Raw genomic sequence first — 22,385 nt, forward strand, 5'->3', positions numbered from 1 at the left:
CTGATAAACATTAGACTTTCATATATGTTAGATTCATTACACACAACTGAAGTAGTTCAAGCCTTTTATTGTTTTAATATTGATGATTTTGGCCAAAAAGTAAAGAAAAACCAACAATCTCTATCTCAAAAAATTAGCATATTCCATCCGACCAATAAAAGAAAAGTGTTTTTAATACAAAAAAAGTCAGCCTTCAAATAATTATGCTCACTTATTCACTCAATACTTGGTTGGGAATCCTTTTGCAGACATGATGCTTCAGTGCGGCGTGGCATGGAGGCAACCAGCCTGTGGCTCTGCTGAGGGGTTCTGGAGGCCCAGGATGCTTCGATAGCGGCCTGAAGCTCATCCACAGTGGGGGGTCTGCTGACTCTCTACTTCCTCTTCACAATATCCCACAGATTCTCTCTGGGGTTCAGGTCAGGAGAGTTGGCAGGCCAATGGAGCACAGCAGTACCATGGTCAGTAAACCACTGACCAGTGGCTTTGGCTCTGTGAGCAGGTGCCAGGTCCTGCTGAAACATGAAATCTTCATCTCCATAAAGCTTTTCAGCAGATGCAGCATGAAGTGCTCCAGAATCTCCTGCTAGCTAGCTGCATTGACCCTGCCCTTGATAAAACACAGTGGACCCCCAGCAGCAGCTGACATGGCCCCCAGACCATCATGACTGTGGGGACTTGACTCTGGACTTCAGGCATTTTGGCATTTCTTTCTCCCCAGTCTTCCTCCAGACTCTGGCACCTTGATTTGTGAATGACATGAAAAATTTGTTTTCATCCTAAAAAAGTCCTTTGGACCACTGAGCAACAGTCCAGTCTGCTTCTCTGTAGTCCAGGTCAGGAGCTTCTGCTGCTGGTTCTGGTTCAGAAGTGTCTTGACCTGGGGAATGCGGCACCTGCAGCCCATTTCCTGCACACGCCTGTGCACGGTGGCTCTGGATGTTTCTCCTCCAGACTCAGTCCACTGCTTCAGGTCCCCCAACGTCTGAATCGGCCCTTCTCCACAGTCTTCCTCAGGGTCCGTCACCTCTTCTAGCTGTGCAGCGTTTTCTGCCACACTTCTTCCTTCCCACAGACTTCCCACTGAGCTGCCTTGATACCCACTCTGGGAACAGCCTGTTGGCTCAGAAATGTCTTTCTGTGTCTTCCCCTCTGGCTTGAGGGTGTCAGTGATGTCCTTCTGGACAGCAGTCAGGTCGGCAGTCTGACCCAGGATTGAGGTTTTGAGTAATGAACCAGGCTGGGAGTTTTTAAAGGCCTCAGGAATCTTTTGCAGGTGTTTAGAGTGAACTGGTTGATTCAGATGATCAGATGATGACCCTTGTTGGGGCCAAATGTCCCCACAAGGATAGCAAAACGTGGAACGACGTGCCTTGTGGGGACCTTTTTCCGGTCCTAAGTAGGAGAAACAGTGTTTTCTTGACCATGTTGTTGTTACTGAAAAAAGTAAAAGTGCAAAAACATTTCTTTAGGGTTAGACTTTGTTGTGGTGTGGGTTAGGGTTAGGGTAAGGGTCAGGGTTAGTGGCTAGACATGAATGGGAGTCAATGGACGGTCCCCACAAGGATAGAAATACAAGACTGTGTGTGTGTGTGTGTGTGTGTGTGTGTGTGTGTGTGTGTGTGTGTGTGTGTGTGTGTGTGTGTGTGTGTGTGTGTGTGTGTGTGTGTGTGAGAGCGTGCGTGTGCGTGTGTGTGCGTGCGCGTGTAGTTGCTGTGTCAGGCTTTGACTGCTAATTTCCAGTTTGGGGGGTGCTGTTTCAGTGTAAGTCTGTGGATATTTTGCTGTTTGAGTTTTCTGGTTCTGTTATGTTTTGTCTTATTTTGAGAAGCAGCAGCGTGAACGCTCAGTAAGGTTAGTGTTTTGGGTTTCTTGGTTCTTCAGTTGTTTTGTTTTGACAGCAGCTTTTGCCCACCTGGTTTGTGCCATTTTTCTTTAAGTACACAATAAATGTTTTGTTTCTTTATCCATGTTGCGTCCCTTTTCCCTACGAGCCGGGTCGTAACACTAATTCTTTGAGAAGGACCTGTACAGTGTCAATGGGACTTACAGACAACAAAAAAGGGTTTGATTTTAATGTGGTGAGGTTTGGATTACAATAAATTCATTTTTTTTTAAAGTGAAAAAGACAAAAAAAACTCTGCTGCAATGAACCTTTAATTTTAGTGCTGTAGAGTGATGACAAACGGGAAGTACCTCTCGGTTCTATGTGACCCTGAAGGCATCACTCCAGATGTGTGTGTGTGGATGAGGCTCCACCACATGTTCACTGTCTGACGGCCTCCATCGGTGAAGAACTGGAGCTGAACAACAGCTGGACTCACCGACCAGCAGCTGGATGTAGAACATTTGCCTTTCAGGCTGCAGACGAGGAAAACCACAGCTGTAGTTTCCGCTGTCGGCCACCCTGGTGTTGGTGATGAGGATGGAGGCGTTGCCCTGCTTCAGCTCTGCGGGGAAATGTGACACCCGACCTCTGAACTGCTGGTCTTGACCCGAGCGGCCGTGGCTGTACTGAGGGCCGGCGTCGTAGAGGAAGACCTCCTTGTGACGGTCCTTCTTCCAGTCGAACAGCAGCGCCTCCAGGTCGGTGTTGCTGAGAGAACAGGGTAGAACCACATCGCTGCCCTCTTTAACAGACACTCTGAAGAGCTCCGGTCCTGGAGGAGAAACACCAGAACACATCTGATCACTTCCTGCTGCTCAGAGGAGGACAGGAAGGAGCTGCAGCAGGTGGTGGAGGAGATGGAGAACATCTCTAACAGAGACTTTTACACTGAATACAGGAAAAGATAGAGATGGAGTTTAAAGGATCAAAAACAGCCTGAACATCAGCAGTTCTCTCTAACGGTCTGGAAGGAAAAACACACTTTAAAACATCAACAAACAACTTCAATTATAATAAATATGGTCTGAAAATCTTATTATGTAACCTACATTAACATATTTTAATTATTATTAAAATATTCTTGTATTTCAGGACAAATAATTTTGTTTTGAAATTGTTTGTCTTTTTATCAACCAAAGTTTCACAGTTATAAAGCTCTAAAATGTTAACTGTGGTTTCAAGCCAAAACTATACAAATATATAAGCAGTGGTCAAAATTTTCAGCAAGTTTTCAGCTGTAAGGATGGAATTATGATTTAACAGTGAACGGAAATATTACTATTTTCCACCCCGGAAAAAACAAAAGGTTTCAAGTATTTATTACAGTAATTTTATGCATGTTTCTTCTACTCAGTTGGAGAAGTTCATCAAAATATTGTAACAATTTAATGTACTATTCATTATGATAGCTAGAGATTTGTGAACACAGAAAATAGGGTGTATGTTTGAATTTTTTTTTGAACATTTTACTTTTTTTGTTTTCTGATTAAAATGTCTTTCAAGCTGATTTTAAGAGATCAAAAAATGCTCTCTTACATCTCAGTTCCTCACATATACACACGATGAAACAAGAGATTAAGAACAGGAATGATCATGAGGATGAACTGTAGCTGTTTTCCTCTTCCTCTGCAGTAGTCTCCACCACAGGTCCTCATCCTTGTTCTTGTTCCTCATCATCAGTTTGAGCTTTTTTAAAAACAGTCTCCTGCTTGGACATAGTTTCAGTTCTGGACTCAGTTTCCTCCAGACCGTCTCTCCACTGAGGAGCTCATCATCCTCCTGCTGGTTTCATCACTCCTGGTCGAGGTTTCCTCTCTGATCAGCTTGAATCCTCACTGTGGTTCAGAGACAGGTAACAGCAGTGACTCCAGGTTTGTGAGGATGTGTGGAGAAAAAGAAGCTCCAACACTTCAGTGGTGCCTCCCTGAAGCGTCACTAAATTATACTGGAATAAACATTTGATCTTTTTTTTTATTTTATTGACGCATTTTCAAAATGACTTTTACCTCTTGGATAAAAAAAGGCTTAAAAAAAGACAGTAATTAAAAACGTGGAAAAAAACCAAATTATGTTTAGAAAAAAGTATTTCTATTTGATTCTAAAATGTCAAATTGTCTGAAAAATGCTGAAAAAGAAGTTCAAACCGCTGACATCAGGTACAAGAACATCTGAAAATAGAATTAAAACTTCAAAAATGCAACAGAAGATCATCTTTGCACGTGTGTGAAAACTATAAATAAAACTCTAGAGGCTGTGTTCACCTCATTTTAAAGGTTTATCGTGTTTTGTGGTGGAAACTCAAAGAAATGTCGCTTTAGGTCCTAAAAAGTTTCAGACCTCTGGACTGTCAGTGAGTGTATGAGTGGACAGGAAAGTGTTTCCACTTTCAGACACTAGATGGCGCCATAACATAAAGAATGAAGCTGAAGCTGCTCTGGGAGATGAACCGGTACCATGCCCTGAACGCATCACCAGCTACAGTCATCCCAGTGAGAAACTGGAAAAAACTAATTTAACAGTAAATACAGTTAATATGGATAAAATGAAACCAGCTTAACAAACTGAAGTTGAAATCTGTCAGATTTATTTAAAGTTTAACAGATTTAAACAACATGAGGTTCAGAACAGTTTAACATATCAAAATGAACATTTTGAGATTTTTTCATGCTGTAAACATTATTTCTCACATCAGCTGCAAATCATTTACATTCTTCATCAGAAAAACATCAAGTCTGAGGAAATCATCTAATAAACTGCAGCTATGAGGATCTTTAACCTTTAACCTCTCCTGGAAAAGATGTAAAAACAGTTTGAAGATCAATCTGAACTCAAACAAAACATTCACACTTTTTCTTTAATATTCTGTATTTTTGGAATTTTATGTTTGGTCACAAAAATCAGCAGTGTAAACATTGTGATGATTAATATTTTAGTTTTAATAATAATGCAACATCAAGGTCTAGAAGCTCAGATATGATATCTAATGATCACACCAATGGATTAAACCTCCAGTAAAAGCACTGAGCTCTATATTATTTTGTGTTTTTATATTTTCTGATGCCTCTCTTTCACTATTTCACAGTTTGATTCATCAGGCTTTTCATGTTCATTACTCTCTCTTCTCTGTCAGTCCTGCAGACGTGAAATAAATAATAAATATGGTTATAATTTAATCCACCTGAGCATGAAAATGTCTGAAATGTGTTTAAATTACTGAACAGTCATTTGAATCTATAGTTATTCAAATTCTGTTCATCCAGTCAGATGAAATTTTGATTACATTTTTAACCTGAGTGGACAGAAACCCTTCCTCACACTCCTCCTGGATGATCAATATTGTGAGTCTCCTGGTGAAACTCTCCTGTTTAACAGTTAATTCCTGGATTATAATGACGGAAAACATGCAGGTTTCAGCTTCAGCTGGAGGATTATAGGAACAAGAAACCGAAAATAAGGAGTGATTACAGTCATTGTATGTGTATATTTTATCATTATGAAGGTTTTTTCACTCTTTAAGGCTCTTTATCACTCTGTGTGTGTGTGTGCGTGCGTGCGTGCGTGCGTGTGTGTGTGTGTGTGTGTGTGTGTGTGTGTGTGTGTGTGTGTGTGTGTCACTCAGTTAAAGCTTCTTTCAGCTGCTGATCAGGGAGCTGCAGTGAATTCAGAGAGTGGCTCACTGCTGTGTGTGAACCTGCAGGAAGAAGAAACAAGATTCACTCATTACTCCACCACCAGGGGGCGCTCAGGTATCACAGGTTGAGAAACTTAGTTTATTACATGAATTAAACATTTCTCATTTCAGGGGTCACTCACAGTTTAATTTCAGTTTAACTAGAACTGATTAATAAAACGACAGCATCAAAACCTAAAAATAACATTAATGTCTAAATGTTGCCTTTGTTTCTGGGGGGAAAAGTTTTTAAATGTTTATGTTTCATTGTCTTACATTTTTCATAAAATAAAAGTCCAAAGTGAAATCCTGCTCAGTCAGGACAGTGTGAGAATCAAAAGAGCATGTTTCCATTGTGAGCTCAGTATTTTTGCAGTTTTTAGCTTCTATTGTTTTATGAAACTCAATAAGAGAAATAATTTCCCACGGATGATAAAGTGTACCCAAAAACAAAAACCATTGAACAGTTGATCTATCATACCACAGAATCAATATGCTTGTCAATAAAATTAAGTTTTCTATATTTCCCATTTTTTGTTTAATTATAATATTGATACTCTCTGTTTCAATTGCATTTTCTTGTCTCAGACTGACAAAGATCCTCAATATGTTCTGTTTTAATTTTTTTTTTTTTTTTTTTTTTTGCTTTTATTGGTTTCATGTTCAGTTTTTCTGATTAAAACAATTATTTAATGAACAAACAAGTGAATAAAGAGACTTCAAACTTGGTTTAAATCAGGGATGAAAACACAAAATATCACATTTTAAATCAGAAGACAAAACAGATGTTTTATTGAACAACATGTGAGAATTAGAGCTGAATATATGTAAATTAAACATACTGAATCAAACTACATTAAAATTTCTCCCTTAAAATAAATGCAGTTTTTACAATATTTAAAGAACAAAGGCAGTTAATATTAGGTTGATATGTGACAAACTGATTTTCCTTCAGTTTGCCCAGGGCCCGGCCGGGCTCAGCCCGAAGGGACGACGTGGGCCTGACCTCCGGTGGGCTCACCACCCACCGAGGGAACCGTAGGGGCCGGGTGCAGTGTGGATTGGGTGGCAGCCGACGGCAGGGTGCCCGGCGACCCGATCCCCGGACACAGAGTCTGGCTCTAGGGACATGGAATGTCACCTCGTTGGCGGGGAAGGAGCCCGAGCTTGTGAGGGAGGTTGAGAGGTACCGGCTAGATATAGTCGGGCTCACCTCCACACATAGCCTGGGCTCTGGAACCCAACCTCTCGAGAAGGGCTGGACTCTCCACTTCTCTGGCGTTGCCCGCGGTGAGAGGCGGCGGGCTGGTGTGGGTTTGCTTGTAGCCCCACAGCTCAGCCGCCATGTGTTGGAGTTCACCCCAGTGAACGAGAGGGTTGCATCCCTGCGCCTTCGGGTCGGGGATAGGTGCCTCACTGTTGTCTCGGCTTACGGGCCGAACAGCAGTGCAGAGTACCCAGCCTTCTTGGAGTCCCTGGGAGGGGTGCTGGACAGTGCTCCGACTGGGGACTCCATTGTTCTACTGGGGGACTTCAACACCCACGTGGGGAGCGACAGTGAGACCTGGAAGGGGGTGATTGGATCGCACGGCCTCCCCGATCTGAACCCGAGTGGTGTTCTGTTATTGGACTTCTGTGCTAGTCACAGTTTGTCCATAACGAACACCATGTTCGAGCACAGGGGTGTCCATAAGTGCACTTGGCACCAGGACACCCTAGGTCGGAGGTCGATGATCGACTTTGTTGTCGTGTCATCTGACCTCCGGCCGCGTGTTTTGGACACTCGGGTGAAGAGAGGGGCAGAGCTGTCGACCGATCACCACCTGGTGGTGAGTTGGATTCGCTGGCGGAGGAGGAAACCGGACAGACTTGGCAGACCCAAACGTGTTGTGAGGGTCTGCTGGGAACGTCTGGCGGAACCCTCTGTCAGCATGGCTTTCAACTCCCACCTCCGGGAGAGCTTCTCTCATGTCTCGAGGGAGGCTGGGGACATTGAGTCCGAGTGGACCATGTTCTCCACCTCAATTGTCGAAGCAGCAGCTCGGAGCTGTGGTCGTAAGGTCTCCGGTGCCTGTCGTGGCGGCAACCCCCGAACCCGGTGGTGGACACCGGAAGTAAGGGCTGCCGTCAAGCTGAAGAAGGAGTCCTATCGAGCCTTGCTGGCTCATGGGACTCCAGAAGCAGCTGATGGGTACCGGCAGGCCAAGCGAACTGCAGCCCGAGCGGTTGTGGAGGCAAAAACTCGGGTCTGGGAGGAGTTCGGGGAGGCCATGGAGGAGGACTATCGGTCGGCCTCGAAGAAATTCTGGCAAACCGTCCGGCGCCTCAGGAGGGGAAAGCAGGTCTCCGCCAACACTGTTTACAGTGGAGGTGGGGAGCTGCTGACCTCAACTGGGGATATTGTTGGACGGTGGAAGGAATACTTTGAGGACCTCCTCAATCCCGTCGCCACGTCTTCCGTGGAGGAAGCAGAGGCTGAGGTCTCAGAGGTGGACTCGTCCATCACCCAAGCTGAAGTCACTGAGGTGGTTGGCAAGCTCCTCGGTGGCAAGGCACCGGGGGTGGACGAGATTCGGCCTGAGTACCTTAAGTCTCTGGATGTGCAGGGACTGTCTTGGTTGACACGTCTCTGCAACATCGCGTGGCTGTCAGGGACGGTGCCTCTGGATTGACAGACCGGGGTGGTGGTCCCCCTGTTTAAAAAGGGGGACCGGAGGGTGTGCTCCAACTATAGGGGGATTACACTCCTCAGCCTCCCCGGGAAAGTCTATTCCAGGGTACTGGAGAGGAGGATCCGACCGATAGTCGAACCTCGGATCCAGGAGGAACAATGCGGTTTTCGTCCTGGTCGTGGAACAGTGGACCAGCTCTATACCCTCCATAGGGTGCTCGAGGGTTCGGGGGAGTTTGCCCAACCAGTCCATATGTGTTTTGTGGATTTGGAGAAGGCATTCGACCATGTCCCTCGTGTGTCTTGTGGGGGGTGCTCCGGGAATACGGAGTCCGGGGCCCCTTGTTAAGGGCCGTCCGGTCTTTGTATGACCGGAGTAGGAGTCTGGTCCGCATTGCCGGCAGTAAGTCGGACCTGCTCCCAGTGCATGTTGGACTCCGGCAGGGCTGCCCTTTGTCACCGGTTCTGTTCATAATCTTCATGGACAGAATTTCTAGGTGCAGCCAGGGGTCGGAGGAGGTCCGGTTCAGGGACCACAGGATTTCATCTCTGCTTTTGCAGATGATGTTGTCCTGTTGGCTTCATCGAACCCGGACCTACAGCATGCACTGGGGCGGTTCACAGCCGAGTGTGAAGCGGCAGGGATGAGGATTAGCACCTCCAAATCCGAGGCCATGGTCCTCGACCGGAGGAAGGTGGCTTGCCCCCTCCAGGTTGGTGGAGAGACCCTAGCCCAAGTGGAGGAGTTCAAGTATCTTGGGGTCTTGTTCACGAGTGGGGGACGGATGGAGCGTGAGATTGACAGGCGGATCGGTGCAGCGGCTGCAGTGATGCAGTCATTGTATCGGTCCGTCGTGGTGAAGAAGGAGCTGAGCCGAAAGGCGAAGCTCTCGATTTACCGGTCAATCTACGTTCCCACCCTCACCTATGGTCATGAGCTTTGGGTCATGACCGAAAGGACAAGATCTCGGATACAAGCGGCCGAAATGAGCTTCCTCCGTAGGGTGGCTGGGCGCTCCCTTAGAGATAGGGTGAGGAGCTCAGTCACCAGGGAGGAGCTCGGAGTAGAGCCGCTACTCCTCCACATCGAGAGGAACCAGCTGAGGTGGCTCGGACATCTGTTTAGGATGCCTCCTGAACGCCTCCCTGGGGAGGTGTTCCGGGCATGTCCCACTGGGAGGAGACCCCGGGGAAGACCCAGGACACGCTGGACAGACTATGTCTCTCGGCTGGCCTGGGAACGCCTTGGGATCCTCCCAGAGGAGCTGGAGGAAGTGTCTGGGGACAGGGAAGTCTGGGCATCCCTGCTGAGACTGCTGCCCCCGCGACCCGGCCCCGGATAAGCGGTAGAAAATGGATGGATGGATGGATGGATGATTTTCCTTCATTTAATCTTGATTTGTTTTCGTAAATGATCTCAGGGCCTCAAAAACAGCAGAAAGAGGCCTCATGTGGGCCGAGAGCCACCAGTTGATCATGTTTGTTGTTGACGGAAATAATCCGTTGTGCTTTCAGCTCATTACTGACAAATAAAGAAAAATAAACTTACCTCTGTTACATTTGATGTAGCCTGTGTGGAGAAGAACTGCAATAACAACAAGAACAAGAACAAGAAGAGCTCCCAGAACTGCAGCAACAATCCAACCGACGGGAAACTCTGGAACTGAAGACAAAAAAGTTTATTAAACACTAAAACATCTCATCAGAAACTGTGTGAACAGAGTTTTATTAAGATGGATTAGAAATACTGCAAAGTTTTTAAAAAGTGTCTAACCCTGAATAAACAAAGAACCATAATGATATTTTACACTTTAAAATCTTTTATAAATACAATTAGATTTGTTTAAAAGTATCAAAATGTTGATAATTTCCAAATTTAAAGCTTCAAAATGTTTCAGTCGTCTCTGGATTTCTGTAAAATCCCATTCCCAGTTATTCTGATGATCTAAATGTTTCAGTTTCCTGATGTTTTCTGTGACTGACCTTAATTTAAGTCTGATGGTTTTTAGGAAACGTGGAGTTTTAATGAGGGTTAAAGAGTTTATATGTAAAGAGAATGAAGAGGAGAGATGCGAGTGTTTAATGTCTGAAACTCTCTTTGAGCTTTAAACCCATCAGGAGACGTTCTGGATTCTTCTGTGCAGGTTCTTCTCTGGAGATCTGAACTCATCTTCTGTTCCTGTTAATTTATCATAAAAACTAAGTAGTTTAATGTCTGACTGGATGAAATGATTCAATCAGTAAAACCGCAGAAAGTTTTTACTGTCATGAATAAAACAATAACAGACTTTTCATTTAAATACAGTAAAAACCAGATTCAACACAAAGAGAATGAATTAAAATAAACTCAGTAAATAACATTCAACATTAAATAGTTAAATCAGTTGTGATTATTCAGAAAAGTTTAAACAATGTTCATATCAGAGCTGAAAAATGATTAAATTCAGGTTATCTCAGGAGAGACGGTTCTGAAGACTCAGTTCTAAAACACACATTTTAAAGAAAACTGTATTTATTACGAAAAAAATTTCTGTATATTAAACTCCTCTTATTCACAGTTAACTCCACAAAGGAGGAGCAGAGCTGAATGATGAAAGGTTCTTTTTTCATTTAGATATTTATTCTGTAATCTAAATAAACTTTTAATTCCTTTTAGTTTTCTTCACAGCGACCATGAAGAACACAGAGACTGTTGAGGAACTCAGAGAAGATTTCAGCTGTTTGACAACATGAACTCACATCTTTAACATCAAATCCACCACAGGGCAAAAATATATAGAAAATATTAAAATTAATTCTTCATGTAGAAAAAATGATTTCGTAATTACGTATCTTCAACATTGATCAGAGAGACATGAAGTTAAAAAACATCAGAATTCATCTGAATTGAACCAAAAGAGCTGATCTGACTGCAGGTCTGAGATTTAGAACTTCAACTATTTACAGTCAAACAACCAAAAGTTTAGAGGATGAAAATAATTAGAAACTGAAATGTGTGAAAGAAAAAGAAGAAAAAATCTAAATCCTGGAAACTCTTTAAAGACTTTTTAAAGCTAAACTTTTCCAAAAACAGGACTTTCAGTTCTTCATTCCTGAGGAGAAATACTGACTTAATGAAAACTCTGAAATCTGAATTCCAGTGTGAATCAGTTCAGTTAGTTTCTTCACACACACACTGAACACACACACACACACACACACACACACTGAGAGCCTCGAGGGGCTGAAGCGGAGCCGTGCGCTCACCGCTGATGTGCACGTAGATGTGAGCCTGGCTGCGGTGCTGGATGTGCTCCTGCGAGGCTTCACAGCGGTAGCGGTCGCTCCGGGTCACCGTGGCCTGCAGGACGGTGTCGTAGCTTCCTCCTCGCTCCGTCACCTCAGCGTCTTCAGAGGGAACCTCGTTTCCGGCCGCGTCCTTCCAGACCACGGCGGGCCGAGGAGACGCTCCCCGGACCACGCACTGCAGCAGAGCCCAGGATTTAGTCTCCTTCAGGATGGTGACGGACGGCTCTGAAGCTGCTCCTGAGAACCAACATGGACACGACTCAAACTACACTTTTAGAGACAAGAACATGTTAGAAACTGTAAAATGGAACAAAATCTGAATTTATAGTTTAAAAACTTCTCTAAATGGGAAATATTTCAGATTAAAACCTTCATTATTAATTTGTTTTCACATTTAAAGGAAGAAAACATGAAAAATCTGAATTACAGTCAACAAGGAAATCTGTTCATAAACCAGAAGAAGAGTTTATTTTCCCAGTATGCCTCACCAGTTTGTAGTTAAGTTTTTCCATAGAAATCACAATAATAAAGAATGAGAGAAGTTTGATTAAAAAAAAGATTTTCTAAGAACTGAATATAAATGTAATAAAGACATGAAAATGATGAATTCAGTGTAACAGGGATGGCAGCTGCAAGATTTCACAGGAAGATTTTTCTACTTCTCACACAACAAAAAGCTCATTTTGAATATTTCCACTTTCTGTAAATCTCAGTACAAACATTCAGCTTCTTTCTAGTTTTCATTTGAGCAGAAAAACCTTGATGAGGCTTCAGACGACTCCGTGGCTCCGATAAAGGCTGGAAGATTTTAAATGAACTGAAGTGAATCAGAAGGAAAAGATCAACCAGAAGAAATCTGAGGCAGAACTGACTGAAAGAAACTGAGATTTTATATCTTAGTAACATTTTAAAAGGGTGCAGTGTGTTTCTACGTGTCATACAGAACATTTCACAGAAATCCTCACTGATTTAAAGAGAAAAACCCTTGATGTGGTTAAAAAGAGACATTTTTGTGTTTGAGTCAATTTTGAATTGGTTGAAATCATTTGTTTAAACATTTAATGTGTTATATTTCTTAAAAAACAAAACTTTTTTGCACCACCTTCACTGTTTTCATGAATTACAGCAGAATGAAAAAATAAATAACTGATAACTCCAGCTGTTAAATATCAGCTATTTTCAGATTAAACACATTTCAAATTTGAACTAAAATATAATCTCTGGGATGCGTTCATATCTGGAATCCAATCACAAAATTTAGATGAAATCAAAGTGAGAAATCCTCCATCTGACATGTAAAAATAAGTTTGAAACAGTGAAACAGGATTTTTCAGTCAGTGATTCAAACAGTTCATAGGAAGATCTGGAAGGTCTCAGATTAGGATTCCACTGTCATTTAAACCTTTATCTCTCAGAAAGTAGCCAGAAGAAGAATAACACATGTTTTCAATCAAATATAAAGCAGAGATTCTACATTTTACTGTTATTTTCATGTATAATGATAAAATCTATCAGGATGATAAAGTTACCAGGATATCAAGAGGTGAGTTGGAGCAGGGAGGTCAAACAGGAGAAGAAAAACATTTTCCAGCTGATAAAGATTCTGAACACACTGTGTTTCAGTGGATTATTAACAACATAAATATCATCACGTGTGTTCTAAACATGATATTCAAAGATCTTTAATATTACTGTGTTCATCAAGATAAAAACTGAGTTTCCTCCATGAACACTATGGAGCTCAGGAACCATCAACATTCTGAGAATCAATGATTCAGAAAAGATTTTTACATTTTAATTAGGTCCAGCAGAAAGTCTGTGGTCACTACCAGAGGGACAAACTGTGAGCCTGAACCTCCACCTGAAGGTCTGATGGGAATTACTGCTGATAATTTAAAGATTAGACTCTTTTTTTTTTGTCAAGTTCAAGCAACTGCACTTGGAGGATTTTTAAATTAATTTAAATTTAGTGATATAATGTTTTGGCATCTGGTTCACATCATTAGATATTCTTTAAAGTGAAACAGTTTTTATTTGTCGAACTAATCAGACTTAGAAAATTTCAGAGCTTACTGAGAATAAAACATTAAATGTGGAACAGTTCATTTCTTATTGGATTTTTGAGAAGTATTATTCTGTTAAAGTATTTTCTGAAAATTCTTCTTATACTTTGTGCTATTATCATCAGAGTCAGTGTCTTTTTTTCTTAAATGAAACCTTTCTGGAAATGTTTATAAGATAGAAACTGTTCAAAGATAATATGTTAGTATTCTCTTTCTTCAAAACCAGCAGTTATTGTTGTTTTCCTGACAGATGAAAAGCAGCTCCAGATTGCTATAATGACTTTATAAAGCTGCTGCTCTGTCACTGTGTGTGGATCTGCTCTCCTTTATTAACTCTCCACAGCTAACTAGCTATCTGAATGTTCAGACTGTTCATCACAGTGGGATTTGCAGCTCAACATCTTTAAGATGGTACCATGGAAAGTGTTTGCACAGCACTGAAGTCCTTTAACTCCCACATTAAACAGGTCTGCAGGACCTCCTTCTTTCACCTGTGTAATATTTCTAAAGTTAGGAACATGTTGACTGAAAATGATGATGAGAAATTAATCCATGCCTTTGTTCCCTCCAGAGTAGACTACTGTAATTCCCTGTTATCAGGGGGCCAACAACGGGCTAAAAAGTCTTCAATTGTTCAAAATGCTGCAGCAAGAGTTCTCACAAGAACTGGCAGGCGAGATCATATCACCCCAATATTAGCTTCTCTTCACTGGCTTCTAGAATAGAATTTAAAATCCTCCTCTTAACCTATAAAGCCCTGAACAACCAGGAACCATCATATCTTAAACAGCTATTAGTCCCATACTGTCCCAGGAGAACGCTTCGTTCTCAGAGTGCTGGTCTGCTGGAGGTTCCTAGGTTCTCTAAAAGTGGAACAGGAGGTAGAGCCTTTAGCTATCAGGCTCCTGTTATGTGGAACCAGCTCCCAGTGTCTGTAAGGGAAGCTGACACAGTCTCTGCTTTCAAGGTTAGGCTGAAGACCTTTCTATTTAGTAAAGCTTACAGTTAGAGCCTGGAGCATCAGGCCTCCTTGGACCGTTTTCTTGGTGAAGCTGCTGTATGTTAAGACTGCTGGTCATTAACCATTGTCTCGCTCCCAGTCTATAAACTCCCTCCCTCCTGTAGTCGTCCCCCCAAGACCCAAGGTTCTTCATCTGAGGCCTCCTGTCCTGATCTACCTGCAGCGAGTGGAGCAACACTGAGTTGATTCAGGGAATCAATCTGTCTGTCCTCTCCTTTTCTCTCTTTCTATCCCCTCACCCCAGACAGAACAGCAGAAAGCCGCCACCTCTGAGCCTGATTTTGCAGGTTTCTTCCTTTTAAAAGGGAGTTTTTCCTTTCCACAGCTGCTTATGCTTGCTCATGTGGATCTCTTGGGTTTTCTCTGTAAGAGAGCCTACAAATGACTGTGTTGCATTTGGTGTGATATAAATAAAGCTGATGTCAATTGAATTTAATTGCAATGGATCAGAAGATAAAGGCAGGAATGAAGAGGATCATGTTAACAGAAATCCTCAACAGGTAGAATCTCACCACTCAAATGTTCGTATGTCTCAGTGTAAACCTGGTGGTTGAATTCCTCCTGTGTGGCGACACAGCGATAGCGGCCGGTCTTTGTTACTGTGGTTTGAAGGATGATGTAGAAGCGACCGTCTCTTTCTGTGATTTCTGGATCTTTAGAAGGAAGAAGGTTTCCATCTGCATCCTGCCAGACGACTGAAGGTTGAGGAAACGCTCCTCTGACGGCACACTGGAGCAAAGCCCAGTCCTTAGTCTGGTCAAGTGTAACAACAGAAGGTTCTGGAGCTGCACCTGGAATCACAGAAGAAAGAAGTGATCTTCATTTAGGCACCAACAGAACAAAATAATTAATCAATTTACATGAAAGAAAATTCTAATTCTAACTTATAACAGCTCACTTGTGGCATCCTAATGTGTCTGTAAATATTTCGGCAATAAAAAATGATTAGCATTATCATTATTATTTTCATTATCATTGCACTTCTCCACCCTGAGGATTGGGGAGCAGAGCTCACTCTGGACAGGGAGCCAGAAAACCACAGGTCCATCCAACAGAGAGAGTTGTTCAAAACCACAAACAAATAAGGCCTCAAGCCTGCAACATTCTCAGCGTAAGGCGTTCTTTTCCCTTTTCCTTGATTCTCTCTTTTGATTGTAAAACAACACCAGAAGGTCATTATTGTTAAAAAAAAGTAATGTTTACAGATTGTTTTATTCACTAATAGTATCAATTACATTATGGAGCAATCTGCTTTATCTTCCCTGCATGAAGAAGTTAGAAGAAGTGGGCAATTACAGCAATTTTGAGCTAAATTAATCTCAGTAATATCAAAAACACAATCACAGTCAATATGAAAAACTACTGAAATTTCTTGGTTACAGCAAAAATATATATTTCTATTTGAGATTATGCTTCATAATCGATCCAAATCTGGGACATAATAATGACCAAAAGTCATACTGGATCATCTGTAGCACCTCAGTCCGGACTCACCTGGGATTTTCTCCTCTCTTCTGTCTTTTAACCTTCTAAAACTCGGAGGTTGGATGCGACCTGAACCGAGCAGTGAAGCTGAAACACTGATCTCAGATCTGTTTACTGAGAGGCTGAAAGCTTCAGCAGATTCTTCTCATAGCTCATTTGAAAGCTGAAAAGTTTGTCTTTTCAACAGATTCACGGATTTAAAGTCGGAGATTTGGGCAATAAAGTGGCAGCGTTTTACTTCAGACGAGAAAATACTTTGCAGCTAACAAGATAACTCTTCACATCTTCGATTGAAAGAATTTATGAATCGAAATATTAATATTTATGAGCAGTTCGTGGCTCATTTGAAAGAGGAAAAGTCCGACAGTCAGACTAAGCTGTGTCACATTATATAAACATTAAATTACCGTGATTATAACTCAGTTCTTCTTCAACCGTGGAGATTTTTTGTCGTCTTAAAACTTTCAAACTTTGAAGTGTAGATCCATTTAAAGAGTGACAAAAGTTTGGACCAATGACGTTCAAGTTATCAGCCAATCAGTGAACGACCCCAAACTTACTGAACCAATCAGCATCCTTCTACTATTCAGAAGGCGGGACTTAACAGACCTTTTAGTCCAACAGCCAATCAGAAGAGAGAATCTTCATGGAAGCAACAAGTGAGTTTTATTGACAGGTGGTTTCATCCAATCAGAAGTGAGCATCATGAAACCTGCAGGCTGAGTTTCTGTGAAGTTCCTTCATGAAAATAAAGAAGGTTAAATGAGATAAACTACAGAGGGATGCAGACACAACAGAAAAAAACTAATTTTATTGGAAAAATAAATATAATTGAATCATTAGAAATACCTAAATAAGTATGCAAATATTTGGAACAAACTTTAACAGAAAAGTTGGACATTCAGAATTGTTTTCATGAAAATTATCAGGATTTATTGTGATAAATGCTTAAGTTTGAAGAAGTTTTTCAAAGTTTTCCAGTGATGTGATGGAGATACTTTGTACTGATGTTTCTGAAATATCTCTAAGCTGCTTCCTTTTACACATCAAACATTTAGCACAGAAACTGATCATAACTCAAAGAGAAATCCTACAAATTGAGAAAAATAGCTCATGTTTTGGCTGTTTTATTATATTCAAAATCCACTATAAAAACAATATAACAACTAACTTCATATTGTTTTCTGTTTAAACCCCACAGCAGATGTTATCTTTCAGTTCCATGAAAAATAGAAATATATTAGATCACATTTGATTGTGTTATTTTATCATAAATGTGTTTAATATTTATGTGTTCTCTATGACCGTGATAAAATAAACAGTTTAAAATAAGCAGGTGTGAAACAACAGAGCACATCAAGAAAATGAACTTGAAGAGGTTAAAATTGGATCTAGAAGACAAAAAGAAAACACATTTAGCAGAGTTACTGTAATATTTTCAACTTGATATACAGTCAAGATAAAAGTAGAGACATAAGAGAAAATTTATTAAAATTAAGGTAAGGTACTTTATTGGTCATTATACAGTGAATGTACAACGAAATTTTGTTCTCTGCATTTAACCCATCCATCGATGCCACTGAAGCATTCCGTATGGAGCAGTGGGCAGCTGCGGGGAGCGCCCGGGGACCCATCTCCAGATGTGGAGTCAGGCTAATGGTCAGAATCACCTGACTGGAGGATTGACCTATGGTGCATGTTATCAGTTGACGGGGGAAACCGGAGATCCCGGAGGAAACCCATCCAGACACGGGGAGGAACATGCAAACTCCACACAGAAAGGCCCTCACGGTCCAGGGATTGAACCTGGGACCTTCTTGCTGTGAGGCAAGAGCGCTAACCACTCAACCACCATGCTTTAAACATAAAGCCACAGTAATGCAATGTAGCAGCATTAGATGGATTAATGATTGTGTATAGCTTTTATATAAAGTGTTGAATAATTAAATGGACATGTTAGTTGACAACACAGCTACAAAAAGATTTGGAATAAATTCTGAGGAGAGTCAGATTTAAAAAAAACAATCAAATTTTTTTTAAAGTGAAAAATAACTCAGCTGCAACGAACCTGCTTTAATCTAATGCTGCAGAGTGACGACAACACTCTCATTACACTCACAGTAACTCTCAGTCCAGTGTGACCTGAACGCATAACTCCAGATGTATGTGTGTGTGTGTGTGTGTGTGTGTGTGTGTGTGTGTGTGTGTGTGTGTGTGTGTGTGTGTGTGTGTGTGTGTGTGTGTGTGTGGATGACTCTCTTCCACATGTTCACCGACTGTCTGACAGCCTCCATCAGTGGAGAAACTGAGCTGAACAACAGCTGGACTCACCGACCAGCAGCTGGATGTAGAATATTTGCCTTTCAGGCTGCAGACGAGGAAAACCACAGCTGTAGTTTCCGCTGTCGGCCACCCTGGTGTTGGTGATGAGGATGGAGGCGTTACCGTGCTTCAGCTCTGTGGGGAAATGTGACACCCGACCTCTGAACTGCTGGTCTTGACCCGAGCGGCCGTGGCTGTACTGAGGGCCGGCGTCGTAGAGGAAGACCTCCTTGTGACGGTCCTTCTTCCAGTCGAACAGCAGCGCCTCCAGGTCAGTGTTGCTGAGAGAACAGGGTAGAACCACATCGCTGCCCTCTTTAACAGACACTCTGAAGAGCTCCGGTCCTGGAGGAGAAACACCAGAACACATCTGTTCACTTCCTGCTGCTCAGAGGAGGACAGGAAGCAGCTGCAGCAGGTGGTGGAGGAGATGGAGAACATCTCTAACAGAGACTTTTACACTTAATACAGGAAAAGATAGAGATGGAGTTTTAAGGATCAAAAACAGCCTCAACATCAGCTGTTCTGACCGATGATCCTGTTAGGAGAAACACTTTAAAACATCATCAAACAGCTTCAATTAAGTTAAGCTGTGTATAACACCAAAACAAATATGGCATCAAGACATTTGAACTGAAGAAATAGGGTACACGTGATTCATTTTTAACATTTCATTTTTTTTCATGATTGGTTTTATCTTATTAAAATGTATTTTAGGAGATCATAAAATGTTATACTACACCTCAGTTCCTCACATATACACACAATGAAACAACAGAATAAGAACAGGAATGAGAATGAGGATGAACTGTAACTGTTTTCCTCTTCCTCTGCAGTGTTACAATGACTCGACATTCTGCAGTGTGTGTGTGTGTGTGTGTGTGTGTGTGTGTGTGTGTGTGTGTGTGTGTGTGGTGTGTGTGTGTGTGTGTGTGTGTGTGTGTGGTGTGTGTGTGTGTGTTTTCTTACCTCTGTCAGCTGCAGAGCTTGTTCCAGACCATGTCAGCGGCAGCAGAAGCAGAAGAAGCTTCATGGTTGTTCAGATTCTCCATCAGCTTCTCATCTGTTTCATCACTGACAGAGCAGAAGCTTCGTCCCGCCTCCTGCTCCGCTCTGCTCTGCTCTGATTGGCTTCTGCTGCTGTCTGTCACTACTGGACTTTCTTGAAGAAGAAACAGAAAATGGATTCAGACCTGCCCGAGTGATGCTATGACATTAATTATGTAATCATTCTAATAATAATATCTACATGTGGCGATCAAATGGTTTTTTCCCTTTGAGTCTTTTTAATGCCATTATTTCCATGAATTGGTTAAATAATCTTTAAATCACGCTATAAATTATAAAGTTGTGTATATATACTATTGTGACCTTTCATGATTAAATATTGTTGCCTTAAAACTGATACATTGTTGCAAACTCCTCAGCCAGGACAGTTATAAACAACGTCATCATCTAATTTGCATAGCTGATCATTTGCATACCTAGGTCAAATTAGATGATGACGTCATTTTAAACCCATACATTGTTGCCAAATCCTCAGCCAGGAAAGTTCGAAATGACGTCATCATCCAGAAAGAAGGAACCCTGTTGGTGTAAAGCAGGGGTGAAAGTAAGATAAGATTCTTGCAGGAACTGTGCAACTCAAAAAAATGTTTTAGTTTGTGCGCAAAGCCTGCAGACATCGTACAAGACAGATATTGATAAATCCTGCTCTTCTTTGACATCCTTGAAAGCATAATGCTTTTTTGATTGTTTGAATGTTGTTTAGAATGTTTAAATATAATACATATTGTGACGGCGGCAGTGACCTCTTCACGATGGAGACAATCGACAAGGACTGCTACTCTTCAGCTCATTCAAAGCTTTTATTGTTGTAACAACTAATATACACTGGGAACATGTCACTCAGACCATACAATGCTGGCACAGAGGCCAGATCACTCTCACACCGACCCTTCTCACTGTTGGTCCAACATAAGTAAATGAAACTTAACAAGAAAAACACCGGAAAAAACGGCATCAACTCATAGAAAAAACAATAACTTAACACACATTCAACAAAACGAAGTACATTTTAAACACATTTCAACACAAAATACATCTTGAAAACGGCCCCGAACAATCCCCTCCCATGATGCCTTGCGGCACCAAACAGTATGGCGGCCCCCAGTGGCGCCTGCCGCCGCAACAATATATATATAATATATGCCGCCGCAACAATATATATATAATATATGATTATTATATGTTGTTTTAGTTAGATGGTTTTTTAAATTTTTCTTTGCATTTTTGACCTGTCCTGGTTGTCTCTTGAGACGGGGACGGGGGAGTGTCCTTACATCACCTAGGCAACAAGCCATCCAATGAAAAGAACGCATTGAGTTTACCTCACTTCCACCTGTGCTTGTTTGCGGAAGGAGTGATGCTGCTCGCATGACAGAGAGATGGAGAATATTTTACGACGCGTGAACCCTCACAATTTGTTACTTGTGGATTTATGTTTTGTTTATTTTGCAAAAATGACGACCCTGTTGTCTGCAAAAACCACACAACAGTGGACATTGGATTAACGTTACGCTACAACGAGTGACTGCCGCTACAAGCTGCAACCTGTCACGGTAAGCGAGGACTCCACTGCTGGTCAGGCACATTAACCTTGTTCAACACGTCACAGAAGATGTAGTCTGGAGATGAGTTTTATGTATTTATCAATTTTACACTTATTTCGGTAAAATTTGCTTGAAAAAAGAAAGGGCTCGCTTTATATGCATGAGTGAAAGTTGCTTTTCAGAGGCGTTCCGGGGCGTTCCAGTAGAAGAGGCCAGGATATTTCTTACCGGCACGGCGTTCCGGTGCGTTCCAGCTTACTTTCACCTATGAAGTGAGTCACGTGCTGCTGTCTGTCACGACCAGACTGCCTTGAAAAAGAAACCGAAAACAGCATGCTCCCTCCTGCTGAGTGTTACTACATTAATTATGTAATAATGCCCCTAATTTAACAATTCATTGATAATCATGTGTATCGATAAAGTTTTTTGTTTTTGAGCTTTTCATGTATATTACCATGAGTTGGTTAAATATCTCTAAATGACAATATTCTGGTCTCTAGAAGAGATGCAAGCCGCCAATATCAAGACAAGGAAACTCCTCAAAAAATGCACGGAGGGTTCCACAATCAGGTAAGGTAAGGTAAGGTACTTTATTTGTCATTATACAGTGAATGTACAACGAAACTCTTCCTCTGCATTTAACCCATCCTTCGATGCCATTGAAGCATTCCATAAGGATAAGTCCAGCACCCTGAGGCTGGGCACGAAGTGGAGTGAGGGAGGCGCTGGTGAGTATCAAAGCCACCATCCAGGAGGAAACATCACCCCTCCAAGAATACATCCAGAAAATGGCCCCAATGACAACCTGCTCAGTGAAAGAGAGATTAAAAAAAGAAAATCATCACAATGATACACAATCATACACCGCTGTTGAGTCCTTTACACACCCATATATAACTCCACCACAGGTCTTCATCCTTGTTCCTCATCATTAATTTGAGAAAACACAGTCTCCTGCTTGGACATAGTTTCAGTTCTGGACTCAGTTTCCTCCAGACCGTCTCCCCACTGAGGAGCTCATCCTCCTCATGCTGGTGGTTTCATCACTCCTGGTTGAGGTTTCCTCTCTGATCAGCTTGAATCCTCACTGTGGTTCAGAGACAGGTAACAGCAGTGACTCCAGGTTTGTGAGGATGTGTGGAGAAAAAGAAGCTCCAACACTTCAGTGGTGCCTCCTGAAGCTTCACTAAATTACGTATACTGGAATAAACATTTAATCTGTTTCTTATTTTATTGACACGCCAGAGATGATCTATTCTGTTCTTCTAAAATTTCAAATTGCCTGAAAAATGCTGGAAAAGAAGGTGACATCATGTACAAGAAAATCTGAAAATGGAATTAAAACTTCATAAATTAAACTGAAGA

General features: G+C 41.9%; 1 protein-coding gene across 1 annotated transcript; it reads right to left on the reverse strand.

The window, feature by feature from the left end:
* Positions 1 to 5,463: 5,463 nt before the first annotated feature.
* LOC115388470 (butyrophilin subfamily 2 member A1-like) lies at positions 5,464 to 19,441 on the reverse strand. The gene is made up of 6 exons (XM_030091633.1): positions 19,378 to 19,441; positions 18,418 to 18,753; positions 15,114 to 15,392; positions 11,476 to 11,754; positions 9,779 to 9,886; positions 5,464 to 5,579 (listed from the first exon to the last, which is right to left on the reverse strand). Exons 1-6 carry the CDS (start codon positions 19,439 to 19,441, stop codon positions 5,500 to 5,502), a joined length of 1,146 nt encoding a protein of 381 aa, XP_029947493.1. The 3' UTR covers positions 5,464 to 5,499.
* Between the last annotated feature and the right edge of the window lie 2,944 nt (positions 19,442 to 22,385).

The sequence above is a fragment of the Salarias fasciatus genome, chromosome 5 (assembly GCF_902148845.1).
Source record: "Salarias fasciatus chromosome 5, fSalaFa1.1, whole genome shotgun sequence".
NCBI classification, from domain to species: domain Eukaryota; kingdom Metazoa; phylum Chordata; class Actinopteri; order Blenniiformes; family Blenniidae; genus Salarias; species Salarias fasciatus.

Coding starts and splice junctions, on each gene's coding strand:
- LOC115388470 (XM_030091633.1), bottom strand. CDS start 19,441: ATGAAGCTTCTTCTGCTTCTGCTGCCGCTGACATGGTCTGGAACAAGC. Junction 18,754..19,377: donor AAGCTCTGCAGCTGACAGAG/GTAAGAAAACAC, acceptor TTTCTCCTCCAG/GACCGGAGCTCTTCAGAGTG. Junction 9,887..11,475: donor CATCTACGTGCACATCAGCG/GTGAGCGCACGG, acceptor CTTCAGTTCCAG/AGTTTCCCGTCGGTTGGATT.